Source organism: Manis javanica, chromosome 8 (assembly GCF_040802235.1).
Source record: "Manis javanica isolate MJ-LG chromosome 8, MJ_LKY, whole genome shotgun sequence".
NCBI classification, from domain to species: domain Eukaryota; kingdom Metazoa; phylum Chordata; class Mammalia; order Pholidota; family Manidae; genus Manis; species Manis javanica.
The window spans coordinates 61,109,975-61,125,935 of NC_133163.1; the positions used below are offsets into that span (position 1 = coordinate 61,109,975).

At 32.7% G+C, this 15,961-nt stretch overlaps 1 protein-coding gene across 20 annotated transcripts in view; it reads right to left on the reverse strand.

Moving 5' to 3' along the window:
• The window catches only part of MIPOL1 (mirror-image polydactyly 1), a 321,127-nt gene that overhangs the window by 146,741 nt on the left and 158,425 nt on the right, over positions 1–15,961 (reverse strand). For 3 of the 20 annotated variants that reach the window (XR_012120545.1, XM_017669159.3, XM_037025509.2), the window contains one exon: positions 8,979–15,290. The exons of the other annotated variants lie outside the window; for them this stretch is intronic. Coding sequence is in view for 2 of the 3 variants with exons in the window: in XM_037025509.2 (XP_036881404.1) it covers positions 15,209–15,290 (82 nt within the window). In the remaining variant the exon portion in view is untranslated. Of the gene's footprint in view, positions 1–8,978; positions 15,291–15,961 lie in introns of those variants that run through there. 20 annotated transcript variants of the gene reach the window in all.

Here is a 15,961-nt window from a genome sequence, read left to right on the forward strand (position 1 = left end):
ATCTCTTTTGGGAATGCAGCAGTCCAGCAGTCAGTCACGTTCTTTGAACCACCTTTTTCCTTAGCCTGTTTTTAGGATTTTCTCCTTGTCTCTTAAGTTCATCACTTTTCCTATGTTGTGTGAAGTCTGTTCTTTGTTTATTTATCCTACTTGGAGTTCTTGCAGCTTCGTGAATTTGTGGTACAAAAGTCTTCCATCAGTTTTGGAACACTCTTGTCTATTATCTGTTCAACTGTTGCTTCTGTTCCATTGTCTTCCTCATCACCTCCAGGGACTCCAATTACACATGTATTGGACTGTTTAAATCACATCTGTATTCTCAGTTATGTTTTTCTTTTCTCCTCAGATTCCCTTTTATTTCTCTGCTTTAATTTAAAAATTTACTGCCAACCTGTTATCTAGTATACTAATCCTGTTTTCTGCTGTTAAACCCATCTAATAAGCTTGTAATTTCAGATATTGTCCTTTTTGATTCTAGAATTTCCATTAAATTCTTATATAGAGATTCCTCTTTTTGGGTGAAATGTTTAATCTACTTATCTACTTTCTTCTTCATTTCCTTTACCATTTTGAATAATTTAATCATAGCTATTATTAAGTTCTTATCCATCTAACTCTAAAATTTGGATCAACTTTGGGTTAGTTTATATAATGTGCATTTCTTATTCTGGGCCATTTGGCCTTATTTTTTTGTGTGCTTAGTAATTTTCAACTAAATGCCATTGTGTGTAAAATAATAGTAGAGATTCGAGCTATTTTATATTTTGGAGGTTCAGCTTACCTATTTCAGACAGATGGAGTAGGGGCTGGTCTCTTTTAATTCAAAGAAGACCTATACAGTGTAGATGCCAGTTTGCAGTCTCCAGTTCTCATAGAACCAGCTATGAAGTCCATCCTGCTTTTCAGAGACTTTCTGTTTATGTTTTTAATCTAACCTGTGCAGCCCCAGATGTCCTGAAGGCACTACTGGATGTGTGCTTGATACCCACTCTCTTCAACATTGTCACCAAAAATTTGCTTTTTTTCTGTATCTTAGAAGTGGCCTTTCATAAAAATGGAATTTTCAGATTTCTGCCTGTAAATAACAAATGCTCACAGGAAGTGGCTACAGAAATTAGCTCTACTTTCAAGTTTCTGCTTCCACTGCATTGGCCACTTCATTGCCCCAACAGTTCTCTGATGCCTTCAAACAAATGATTTTTCTTAGTTGTTCTCAAATGGAGTGTTGGAATGTTATAAACTACTCAATCCCATCCAGAAGCAGAAGCTAAAGCCTTTTATTTTAAAACAGACACGGGTTTTTTTTGCATGAATAAAGGATTCTTAAGAATAAAAAAATCAAGGCTCAGAAGACAGAATGTAGATAATGTACTATAAGAATAGATGGGAAAAAGAATAAAGAAAGACCTAGATTACCAAACAGTCTGAAAAACAGATATATTCCATGTAAACCATATGACTAGCCATAATATATATGTGTATGTGTATATATAAACACATGAATGTATACATATTCACATATACATAAATTTGTGATTATCTTTCTCAAAACTTGAAAAGGTAAGGAATAGAAATTAAATACAGTTAGTAAAACTGCATAAGCCTACATAAGTTTTTTTAGTCCTGTTTTTACAGTGGAAATCTGTTTTGGGTTTGTTTTACTACCCTTTATTCTTTCTTAGTTCTTCTGGTAAAATAATATTTCAAATTTCTTTTGGAAAACCATCTGTGTTAGTCAGAGAATTAATAGTCCAGAGAAATAGAACCAATAGGGTTCTGATTAAGAAATCCAACAGTCTGCTGTCTGCAAGTTGGACACCCAGGAATGCTAATGGTGTAGTTCAGTCTGAGTATGAAGGCCTGAGAACCATAGGAATCAATGTTTTAAGCCCCAGCCTGAGACTGAAAGCTTATGAACAAGGGAAGCTGATTAGTGTAAATCCCAGTCCAAGTGCAGGAGAAGACTAATGTCCCAGCTCAAACAGTTGGACAGAAAAGGAACAAATTCTCCTTTCCTCTGCCTTTTGTTCTATTCAGGCCCTAAAAGGACTGCATGATGCTCACCCAGGCAGATTTGGTAGGCAATCTGCTTTACTGAGTTCACTAATTTATATGTTAACGTCATGTGGAAATTTTCCCAAACACACATCCAGAAATAACATCTAGCCAAATGTCGGGGCGTCATGGGACTCAGTCAAACACATAAAAATGAACCATCCCACCATCTTTCTCCACTCACAAACTTAGGAACAGACCTCAACTGTCCTAAGGCAATCAGAGCATTTCATTCCTTTGGCCACAGTAATTATTTAAGAAATAAGTGAATATGCACATGACCCTAGTAGTCTAATCCAAGTTAAGATCCAATTCTAGGATTTCTATTTTTGATAATTTGTTTTTCCTTCTAGACTTCAACTGGGAAGCATATAGGTCAAAGCTGCTACTTCCAAATAACCTGAAAATTAAGCCAATACATTGAGAAAAGCAAACAAAATTGAGATAGAAAAACACATTTTGGGGTCCTAAGCAAGACTCTCCTGAAGTTAAAAAAGGAATGAACCACATACATACAACATAGATGAATCTCAAAAGCATCAGGCTGGAAGAAGCCAGACACAAAAGAGCATGTATCATGTGATTCCATTAATATAAGATTCTAGAAAATGTAAATGAATTTATAGTGACAAAAAGTAGATCAGGGATTACTGGGGTCAGGAGTGGATGGATGGATAGATTGGAAAGCACTACAAACAATTTTTGGTTGGAATGATTGAAATGTTCTGTATCTTCCTTATGGTGGACACAAATCAGTCAAAATACGTTGACCTGTGCACCTACGATGGATGCAATTTATTGTATGTGAATTATACCTCAACAAAGTTGACTGAAATAAAAAATAAGAAATGAACAAAAAGTAATCTCTGAGAGTAAGTCCTATTCTTGGTCTTTCAGTTGTGAATACAAGTTTTATTTTTCTTTACGCAAGTTTGGGTGTGATTTTTCTGACCGTTGAAACAACCAACCTTATCTAACACAATTATGTTAAGTTTACAAATTTACTATGGTAAGCAAATGTATTAATATATTTTTGAACAGTAGTTAATAAAAGTTGAAAAAGATTTATAGGTGCTTATGCCTCAACTTGCTCTTTTTTAAAAATTAAAGTATGTTGATATACAATCTTACGTTGGTTTCAAAGATACAACACAGTGGTTCAACAGTTACCCATATTATTAAATCCTCACCCTCTCTAGTGCAGTTACTATTTATCAACGTAGTAAGATGTTACAGAATCATTGCATATATTATCTCCATTCTGTACTACTGTCCCCATGACCAACTTATATTGTGATTGCAAATTACTGTGCTCCTTTGTCCCCTTTGCCCTCCCAACCCCTCCCCCTTGGTAATTACTAGTGTCTTCCATGTGTCTATGAGTCTATTGCTATTTTGTTCCTTCTGTCTTGCTTCATTTTTATATTCCACAATTAAGTGAAATCATATGCCTCAATTCTCTTTTAAACAAAAAACATGATTCTCCAGTAATGATAATTAACTCAAGTTTTATTTTCAATCCTAAAAGGATGAGTCTAACTATATTCTTTAAGGTGTTACATTGTTTAGGAATTGTTACTTAATGACTTTTCCTCATCACTGATTTAGTATTTTTTTCTGTTCATGCTTACTTTTAAAAATTGGACATGAAATAATGTATTTGACACTTGAATAGTGCAGGGATTAGGGGTGCAGACCTCCTGGGCAGTTGAAAAACTGTGTATAACTTTTGATTCCCCAAAAACTAAGTCTTCTGCTGACTGGAAGTTTTACTAATAACACAGTCAATTAACATATATTTTGTATGTTATGTATGTGTTACAATAAAGTAAGCTAGAGAAAAGAAAATGATTTTTCAAATTATCTCAGATCTCAAAAAAAATTTTCAACACATTTATTGAAAAAGATCTATGTATATGAGAACCTGCACAGTTCTAAACTCTGTTGATCAAGGGTCAACTGCATATAATTTCCCATGTTACATTATGATACATTTACATAGTTACAAGCCACATCTTTGGCTTCTCTCTTCTTGGTTTAATTATCTTAATTTCTGTCTTAAGTCTTATTTAAATTTTGAGTGTCTTTTGGATCTTAAATTTTTCCCATTTTCCCTTTAAAATTACATGGGAAAATATTAGTTTTAGAGATATATGAATTTTAAAACACCATATTTTATAATAAATACATTCCAAACATTAAGACTGATAGTTCAAGATTGAGGAAACCTTGTATATGTATAGAGAACTATGGTCTTATAACTAGGAAATTGAAAGTGTGTTAAGACAAATCCATACATTAAATCATCATTAAGGCATTATAAATCTTATATTAACAACATATAATTGTATATTAATTAAACTGAAACTGAGGTCACTAACAGTCTGCTGCTGACTCGAAGCTTTTTCATTTACATATACATACAATATACAATTATATGTATATAAAGGTATATACTACTGTCTAATGAGAATGCCACCAAGACAAAATTGACATACCCAGTGGAAATCCTGTATCAAGTTTCCTGAGTTAAGTTGAGCAATTTGAGTTTCTGGAGACAAACACACTAACAGAAGCTTTTCACCCTCTTACTTCCTCATCAGTAGCCACAGAAAAGAATGAAAATTGAATACTTTAATTGAAATTATTCTTCTTCCTCAAAAACTTCATCTGACCAAAACAGGTTTCATTTTTCTGATCCATGTTCAACTAAATACAATACAAAATTATTATAAATCCTTGTTAAAGTATTTGTTATTTGTCATGTAATTTATGCCATTATCATTTTTATTTCAAATCCATTGAGGTGTTGGGATTAGGACTCTGACATATGTACAGTCATCATAGGATATGAAGTATATCTAATATATATTTATTTAATATTATACTATTTATGTTTAAAGCTGGTAAAAATCAGTTATTGCTTTATGTTGTTCAATTCCTAATGGTAATTTGCACTAAGTAAGCACTTAATAAGTTGACTCAGTGATTCTCTGTGATAGACTTGATTAACCCCTACTTAAACAACTATCTAAAGAATTAACAACTATTAAAGAAAGTAAGACCTAGAATAGGGGTTCTTAACTTGGGGGGGCACAGGGATGGGCTTGGAAGGGAAACAAACATCTTGAAACCATATGCAAATTTCTGTGTATGTATGTTTTTCTAGGAAGACTTGAAATTGGCATTGACTTCTTAAAAGGGTTTAAATGCACAAAATTTTAAGAATTAGTCATATGGGGAAATAAAGAACCCCAATCTCTTACCAAAAGACAGAATTATTCCTTTCACATATCAACCAGACTTAACATTAACTGTAATCTCATGGAAATGTCATGTACTATAATCAAGAATTTGAACATAAAAGGAATACAACACAGAATATATGTTATCAGGCTTCTGTCTACTGTAATAAACAATTAAGAGATCTAAAAACAAAAATATACTGAAACAAATCAGTAAAAACTAAATTTTATTAAACCAAACTATCACAGCTAGGAATATCTCAAATTTGAGAATAATAAAGCATATATAATATGTAGGTGCTACTTGAATATTATAAAACAATAAGAATTATACAACATAATTATTTATAAATCACATCTCTAATTGGAAGCAATGATCAGCTAAGCAGTGATAGATAAGTTGAAACATCAACCTATATCCAAATCCCTAAAGACATATTTTAGCCTAAATAGAAAATGCATTTATAGAATTACAAAAATGTTAAAAAAAAATCCCTATAAAGCAAAAAATTTACATAGAAGGATTGAGAAATTACTACTAAAGACAATAAATTAACAAAATAATATAATAAATGTTGGGCCACATTAATGTCTCTCCAAAAGATATTTACATATTCATTTTAATTTCTTCACAAACTTCTTTAAATTATGAATGAAAATACATTTGTACAATAAAACAACAGCTTTCACTAGCTTTTACTAGTTAGTGAACAAAAAAGCAAAATATATCTATAAAAATGAATGGCTTTGTTATAATCTATGGATTACATAAATCAGTATCTTATGTATACATGTAAGTACATGAAGAGACAAAATGTATAAAGTAAAGAGAAGTAAAAGCCTGCAACAGAAAACCAAAGTATAAAGTTTAGTTCTTTTTCTGTATGATAAAAAGCCTAGCCATCATGAAGGCCTGTGCCATTCTTAGGCCACTTTCAGGCAGATTCTGAAAAGCTGGAAAGTAAACACAGGTGTTTTAAAACTAGAGCTGCTGTCAAGGACAACCACAAACACCCTTAACTCTGATGTGGCAACGCCTCTTTCCCGCCCTCTGTTTTTTAAAGCAATGCCCGAAAAGAAAATGTCAAATGTTTCACCTTTCAACACCTCAAAATAAGTAAGAGCTTAAAGTATTGTTTCGCAAAGCTCTAGCAAATAGTTCATTTTTTTCACTACTTTTAAATGTAGCCAATTAAATATTAATAGCACAAAGTAAAAAGTACAATTTCTTAAAAAGTTTCCACCCACCCTAACCATACACTCCTTCTTCCACCATATTTTATGGCAGTTTCTTTAGTTTCTAAGAGCAAAATCTTTTGTTTCACCAAGTTTTGATAGTTTATTCTGTCACATACTTTTCCCAGAAAGTATCTGATCTGTTCCTGTATGGGTTAACACAGAAACCAGAAGTAAGTAAGAATCTTAAAAGAAAAAAAAAAAGTAGTCATGTGCCTTTGGTTACCATATAAGAAAAGATTTAGACTTAGAAAAAATTAAGGCTTGAAAATATGTAATTCTCTTTTACAAAACTATGTCCTAATAGTAGGGGTAGAAATCGTTTACAGAGAAAAACAGATAAGCAAAATAATTTTGAAACTGCTACAGAAATGGAATTTATATTTATACATGGAATCAATTTTCTAATACTAAAATATTACTTACCCCTATAATTATATAAAACAGCCCCCCAAAACATTCATTAATAATCGATGGGCTACTACCTAATGAATGAATTTAAAAACAAAGTGAATGAATTATTTATTTTACCATAATCATCAAGAAACAGGCGCTGTTGAGAGAATGGCCAAGGACCTCTTAGTTTCCAAATTAATCTTGGAGGTTATTTTTGGGAGGTTTAGCCCAACCCTCAGAATTCCACATATAATTTCTTTGTGCAATTCATATAACAACTGCTCTGTGAAATCAGACTTGGTATATGAATATTCATAATAAAACATCAGAAATTTCTCATTGTTGTAAACTCTTTACAAAGGGAGATATGTGCCTTTCAAAATAATAGACAGAATTTATCAGCAGGAATAAAAATTAAGAGTGAACAAGAGTTTTTTCCAAAAATTTCCTCAGATACTTCATGATTTTTTCATTTTACTTTTTCAAAAATGTGAAGAACTAATATCAGAGCTGCATGATATTTGGCTAATCAAAGGCAATCAACTGTAAATGAGAGAAAAGGAAATAAACTTTTCCATCATGTTCAGATCCACCTAGGCATTGCTTTGTCTCACCTGTGAAGGACATTATACAACATTTAGGGACAAAATAATAATGTTAAGTTGTGACATAAACCAACAAAGTGAAGAAATTTAGAATTAAGTTGACAGTTTTGACTGAGCCCACTGTACTTGGGTATCACAGCACACACACAATACCTGTGGGCACAAAGCAGCAAGGAAAGGGCAGTGGGTCAGACTCAGACATTAATTTCCTTGCTTCTGTTGGTTTATATTACCATCTAATATTACGTAAACAATCTGTTCCTAGGCAATTTTTTCTTTCCTCTGTCAGGATGAGCTGAGCTCATTTGGATGTTAAATATCTTTTAGCATATAAAAAATCTTTAACAGCAACAATAACAAAGCCCAAAGGAATGCTATTTAAAAGTCAAATTTACAAAAACGTAAGTTGTACAATATTTGCTTAACTGGGAAGAACACAATTACTTATATTTTGCAACCTTTCAAAAGGAGGAGGCAATTAACACAACAGAATTTATTAAAAACCAAATGATTTACTATAGAATAGTTAAGGTTTATTAACAGTTCTTTCTTGGTCTTTCTAAAAGTAAAATGAATACCTGAAATATGTACCTAACAAAAATCTACATAGGTGACTAACACAAATGAGATTCCAGAAACTATTCATAATAATAACTGAATTTCTGAAAAGGCACCTCAGAGTTAAAAGCTTATCATCATATAATGGAGCAAAAATATAATGGACAAATGTACTTTTTGATCACTATGATTATGACTTAATTTCATCTTCTCATTCTAGTAAAAATCTAAAAAAAATCATTTTAAACACTAATCATTTCTAGTGTTTAAAATGAATTTATGTAATAAGTCAATTTTAAAAACTGGCACTTGTACAAAGAACAGAAATGCTCAAAGTAAAATATATAAAAATGATTCTGGACTTAGAGTAGCAAGTATCAAAAGGACATGGAAGATTTAACTAGTCATATGCTACAAATAATACCAGAAACGGGATTCTGGATTGTATTTGAAATAATTCCATGAAGTATAAAAAACGGTTTTGTGAAATTATTAAGGAAGTAGAAACACAAGATAATATGTCATTCAGATACAATTTTGGTTGTGAAAGATTCAAAATTAATGGTTTCTAAAGAGAGGGCTCCAAGTTATCAAAATTCCTAAGGCTGATATTTACCTGAAAACAGTATTTTCAAGATTATGAAATATATTCTACAATACATATTTAACATAAATATAAGAATAAAAATGTTGATAGGCTTTTTGTAGCAAACTTTAAATACTGAGAAATAAATTATAGCATCTTTTAAACTGTGTCTATGAGTCACTAGGAAGAGTGATTTTTCAAGATGCCTTTTTTTTGTTTCAGTTAAAATTAAAATCCATGCTGTCTAATCCTTGGAGTCAATTTGTAATTAAGGGGATTTGATGAGAGACCAGGCACTGAATTAATGATAAAATTTAATATCTGTTTTAATGCACCAACATAACAGGAAAACTAACCAGCACTGAACAAAACAATAATGTCATTTTGGTAGAGAGGGCAAACAGTACCTCTGTCAATTTGTGAGTATTCATTTTTTAAATAATAATTGACATGCTAAAATTCTATAGATGCATTACTAAAAATTGTGTCTGAAAAAACATTCATGTCAAAAATGCTACTAGAATAAGGATTTGCTTGGTTACAGAAAACTACATTGTTAAGTATAATTAGTTTTATTGAGAATACTATGTTATCTCTAATGAAGGACTTAACTCCTTTTCATCATGCCTCAGATCAGAAACACATTTCCTTAATAGTCAAAGTAAATTAGTTGATTTGACAGTCTAAAATTTGTTTTCTTAATGTATATTTTTAGGTTAGAAAAAACATGTAATGCTCAAAAACAAATAGAATCTCATAGTATTCTAAATAGCCATCTGGATTTTGCAATACACTTTTCACAGTATTATCATGTACAATTCACAAGGATATTTAATATGTCACTTATTCCAAATCACATAAGGTATAACCTTGTGTACAATTTACAATATTGAAAATGAAAGAGAAAAATTTCATTTGACTAGGGTCCTCTGTATATAGCCTCATTGAATTACCCCTAAAGAACCAAGAAAGCACTTAAAAAAAATTAAAACTAAAGATACCACCAAAAACCGGTAACAGCCCACTACCGAAATCAAGTAGAAAATTCAACAGAACCAAAATTAAGCACAATTGGTAGGCAATAAATGTATTATTACCAAAAACAACACATCCATGGGCCCAAAATAAGTCTGGGGAAACATTCTGTCCCTATTTTACTTTCAAACACCACGTCTTTGTCAGCAAGTTTTCAAATTCAGTGTAAGATATTTTTGGGTCAGGTCCAGATTTATTATTTTGTAAACATTCTTTTGACGGTTCTAATACATGCCTCTGTTAAGAACCATTACCTATACTTATTACCTAACAAGCAACCGAGTGGACTGTTGTTGCTTTCAATAGTATCCATGGTATTGCTTCTAACAATATATCATGGACATCTGCTCTTCTACATCTTGGCCATTATAATACCAAAACTCAATAGATCAGGAAAAAATGGGAGGAGATAACGAGGTGAGAGAAGGCGGCACGGGGAAAGTAGGACTGAAGGTACTGTTGGTGTGGGCAGAGACAGGAAAGGCCTGGGAGTATATCTTTGGGAGAACCGTTTCTCACATACTCTATTTCTTCTCAGGTCGGTGCTTGATTTGTTATTAAAACAATTTGTCTATCACCCAAATCCCTCTCCAGTTGGCAACAGACAAGAGGACTATGGCCAACTGAAGAAAGGATGTGTAGGTACTATTTGGGCAAAGGAAGTACAGCAATAGGTGACAGAGGGCATTTCAGTGAGAGGAAATACCAGGTCCAATGACAGAGTGATCCCAGATCTACTTCAAGTTGGCTCACATAATGACAAATCTGCTTGGTATGCCTAAAATTCAGTTTCCTACTGAAAGTGTATGTCTTCATTTAAGTATTCATATTGATTAACTTTGGCATATTAAAAAATGTATAAGACAGTAGGGATGCATGCAATATAATTCTATATTTCTATATTTATGTGTCAAAATAAAATCACAAATTCCTAAGATAATACTGTGGAACTCAAGATCTGAAAAACATTACAACCAATGTTAAGAGCAATTTAAATTAAATGTAAGTATTCACAAGTATTACATTTGTGGTTTGCCACTGATAATATCTTCAGAAGTTTTCCATGGTAATTCAGTATTCCTTCCCTGTAAGAGGTTCACAGTTGTTTCAATGGAACCTCATTAGTTTTTGTTGTGTCTTGATGGACTTGAGCTTTTACGGGCCTTGATGATTTGACTATATCTGGTGCTATTATCACAGAGCCACCCTTCAGCATAACTGTTCATTTCAGAGCACCTATAATGAATTATTGTCACAGCAATTCCCCATTTGATTTGCAAAGACTACAAACCTGGTCTACCTGAGAGTCTTGTTTTCTTGACTTTGTCAAGAAAAAATTTACTGTGTGGAAAACAAAATCTGGTGTGGGAACAGAATGCTGTTGGAAGCCAGGGCAGAATCTCTCTCCATTTCCCTTGTTCAGAATTTTGTGTTTTTTAATGCATTAGCTCCAATTTTTCCAACTGGCTGCTTCATAACATCAGATTGCACAAGGCCTATAGCTGATATATGACCTGAGGCCTACCTCAGAATTGTTTGCTCAGCATTCAAAGCTGAGTGGCCTGTTACATCTCAGTTTCCCAATTATTAACGTTTCCCAATTTCAAATCATTAAATTATCAGACCTTCCAATCTTTTTGAACCAGGCCATGTATGTTGTCAATAGCTAGCTTTTGGCTAGAGAGCCACACATCAAATTTCTTATGTAAAGGAGAATGGTAGAGAAAATGTTTGTTATACTCCCATTCTTTAAAATAAATCATCCTCAATGTTAAGTTCACACTGTACTAACCCTTGTACTTTTACTTTATGAATGAGCTCCTCAAAAAATATTCTATCTTTCCACTTGTAAACTTTTCCTTTGCTCTGCAATTTACTCAAGGCTAACACCATTAACCACTGAACTGAATTGCAATGATGAAGCTACCACTGTTCTCCTGCTTGCCAAATGGACACTTTTGATTTTATCTGACTTCTCTACAGCATTTGACACTGACCCACTCCCATCATGAAATTTTATTCTATTCTAAATTCTATCATAACACAATCTCTTGGTCATCCTTTTATCTTGCTAACTATTCCTTCTCAGTCTGCTTTGTGAACCATTTTATTTATTGATTGATTAAGGTATCATTGATATACACTTATGAAGGTTTCACATGAAAAACATTGTAATTACTACAATCACCCATATTATCAAGTCTGCCCCATACCCCATTAAAGTCACTGTCCATCAGTATAGTAAGATGCCAGAGTCATTACTTGTCTTCTCTGTGCTACACTGTCTTCCCTGTGACAACCCCCACCACACTATATATATTAATCATAATACCCCTCAATCCCTTTCTCCCTCCCTCCCCATCCAACCTCCGCCACCCCTCCCCTTTGGTAACTGTTAGTCCCTTCTTGGAGTCTGTGCGTCTGCTGCTGTTTTGTTCCTTCAATTTTGCTTTGTTGTTGTATTTCACAAATGAGAGAAATCATTTGGTACTTGTCTTTCTCTGCCTGGTTTATTTCACTGAGCATAATACCCTCTAGTTTCATCCATATTGTTGCAAATGGTAGTATTTGTTTTCTTCTTAGTGAACCATTTATTTTTGTGCACTAATACTGAAATGTTGGAAATTACTCATTTTCCATTTATTTCTCTTCTTTTAACTCTGACCTATGAATACTACTCCCATAAAATTCAATGATCTGAACTACAACCTATACAAGATCTGGTATCATTTTCTCCCTTCTCAAGCTAATTTCCTTTCACTATACTTCCCATTATATATATGGCCACTTAGGCACTAAAGAACATATTGTTAAGTTACTTTACCTTTTGTTTCAAATATATGCATAAGAATATAGAGAAAGAAAACCCTGGAATCACTGGCTTCCAGGGTACACATGCCCATTTCTAAAATAATCCCTGTGGTCTGCTGGATTCCACATTCTGATATGTGAGGCCAGAGACCACAGCTGCATCACCTCTGACCAAACCACATCTGATGACTGGAGAAAGTTGTTTTTTTATAGGAGGACCAGGGTTACAAGAATCAGGTGAAGGATGAATAAAGTCTGGATGGCAAAATTACTGAGAAGCTCCCTTACACCATGTAAATGTAAAAGGAAAAAGGAAATAAAATAGTTGTTAAGGTCTGAATGTTTGTATCAACCCAAAATTCAAATGTTAAAATAGTAACCTGGAAAGATACTGGTGTTAGGAGGTAGGGTCTTTGAGAGGTACTTAGGTCATTAGGGTGGAAACTACTGTTAATAAGTTACCCAGTCTGCAATATTTTGTTATACCAGTCCAAATGAACTAGACAATAATGGTAATACATATATTGGAAAAAGACTTAGACGTATGAAGCCTTAAACAGTCCAAAGAGGAATAATGATGAAATGTATATGTTTAGTCTAAGGAGATATAATAGTCATAAACATCTAGGTAACAGAGAATAAAGCAAACAAATGTATAAAGCAAGAAATTCCTAGATACATGAAAAAAATTATAAAACTGAAATATGGTGAGATGCTTAGATATGGGATACTTAAGTAATGTGTAAACTGAATTCAATTGCCTATATATTGAACTTCATACTCTGTGAACAGACTAATTTCTTTATTTACGTGATGAAACCTTTCAAAGTAAATTATTTACTTGGCGAGAAGGAAACATTATTGCATTTAAAATACAGGAATTTAAATTATCATTATAATTAATAATATGTTTATAATTGTAATATACATTATAACATAATATAATAAAATTATCTCTACATTAGCCTGGATCAAAAAAAATCAAAAACTAAAAAATATCAAGAATCTATCTAGAAAAAAAAGGTGAGCATTTTATCTCCCCGCAAACTATGAAACAGTTGGAATTATAGTCAGAGTAAATAGCATAGCCTTAAAATTATATTACTAAAAAAAAAAAAAAAAAGGAAGGCTGAGGTGAGCTAAACAACTTGTCAAAATTAGAACACAAAAAGAGAATAATGAGAGTGAAAAAGTAAACAACAATGAAAAGTTTAACAAGTTGAAAGGATAAGTAAAACCAAACACATTATTAAAAGAAAATAAAACAGGCAAATTTTAGGAAAGATTGGATAAGAAAAAAAAAGAGAAAGAGCAAATATATGCCATAAAACAGATGAGACAGTAATATACAGGAACAGAAGAGATTCATAAATTAAGATAATTATCTCTAATTCTATGATCCCAAATTTGGTTAGTTAGAGGAAATAGGCTGCTTTCCTACCAAAATATACAGACCATCAAAATTGACTTCAGAAGTAGAAAAATAACATGCACACATTAAAATAATTGAAAAGGTAATTAAGAATCCATGTTATAAAAAGGAACCAAAATTATACATATAACCAGTTTTAAAACTGGTTTCTATTTAATAAAGTGGATCAATTCAAACTTGTTAAGACCACAGTTATTAGTAGAAATTTGTCAGTCATTCATTAAGCTAGTAATATTAATATCAGAACTGATATAGCCAAAACAATCTTGAAACAGAGAAACAAAGCTGGAGGACTCATAGGTCTTGATGTCACATCTACTACAAAGCTATAATAATCAATATAGTGTGGTATTGGCATAAGGATACTACATCAATGGAACTGAATTGAGAGTCCAGAACTGAAATCATATTTATGGTCAATTGACTTTCGAGGTAGGTGTCATATGACAACAGAATGGGACAAGAGTAGTCCTTTCTACAAATGGCGCAGATACAACTGGATATGCACATGTAAAAGAAAGCATTTGGACCCCTGCCTTACACAATATCCCCAAATTAACTGAATTTAAACGTTCAGAATGTTATTCGAGCACTCTGTTTCTGGAAATCTATCCTGATGCAATAACATGGATCCTTTAAGTGTTTAACTCTCATGTATCCTTATTTAGGAAACTATTAGAGAATGTGCTCCATCAAAATGAAATAAGTCAAGTAGGAGAAAAATGGGATCCAGGTATTGGTGATCCAACGTAGGAGAAACTAAAAGAATCCACAGAATGACACTGCAGGGAGGTTCAAGGACCAGTAATGTCCTATAAAGCAGTCAGTTCAGATTCTCAAAAAGAAAAAAAGGGGGGAGATAATATTTTTAGGTCTTAATATATAAGTATATTCATACCTAATATAAAATGTATTAACAGAATTATATGTCTAGCAGTATCTAATTAGGTACACAATGTACAAACTAAAAGTCTAGTCTATAACTGTAAGAAAGACAAAATACTCAAAAAGAAAGAAAATGTGATTTTTCAAGAATTGTGATGGGTTTGAGATTTTTTAATGCTACTTTCAGGCTAACAAATTAGCCTGTCAGTTTCACGCACACTAGCCGAGGACAGAATTCTAGGTCACGACAGAACAATTTACTTATTCAGGTACAGAACACACAGGATATGCTTTATGTTTACATTGGTTGTCTTTACCCCCAGTTCGCCATGGGGCCACACAGAGGGAGCCAGGTGGATACTGCTCACATGGGGACTGCATCAGGGCCGAAGAACTCCAGGCTTAGGGGAGTCAGCTCTTTTATAATATGCTGCAAGCAAACCTGCCTGAAAGGGAGACATTCTTTTTATTATACTGGATAGTAAACAAATCTGCCCTCTGCTTCAGAGGGAGATACAATCTCTATCTTCCAAGGCTGTTCCCAAACAAGTATCTTTTAGGACTTAGTTCAGAACAAAGGCCATTAGGGCCTCTGCTCACAGAACATGCAGAAATACAAAAAACCTATGGGAGAACTGTCCCCCTACATGATTTAGAAAGTAACAACCAGCATTAGTTTTTAAAAATTAAATTGAATTTAAAGTGTCTGAGTGCAGATATATTACTAGAGTATGTACTACTTCCTCACATTTTGATTTAGTTTTATATTTATATGTTTGTGTATTAACTGGGTTATGACATAAAATATAATTCTTGCTGAGATGTCTGAAAAATGTAATACTATAATCATATAAATACTAAGCACTGATTTAACAGAAAGATGGAAAGCTAAATCTTTATTTTCGTAGCAGGAAGTCAATTAAAAGTAACTAAAAATGAAAAAAATTTTAAAAGTATAACCTTTTGTGTAGAAATATAGTGTAGATATGGAATAAATTGCAAAAGGAGTTGAAAGTGATTTCTTCTGTGGGACAGAAATAAGGAGAGAAAAGATGAGGAAGTGGACTGTCATTTTTCATTAGAAATCTTATAGAATCATTTGGCTTTTAAAACTATG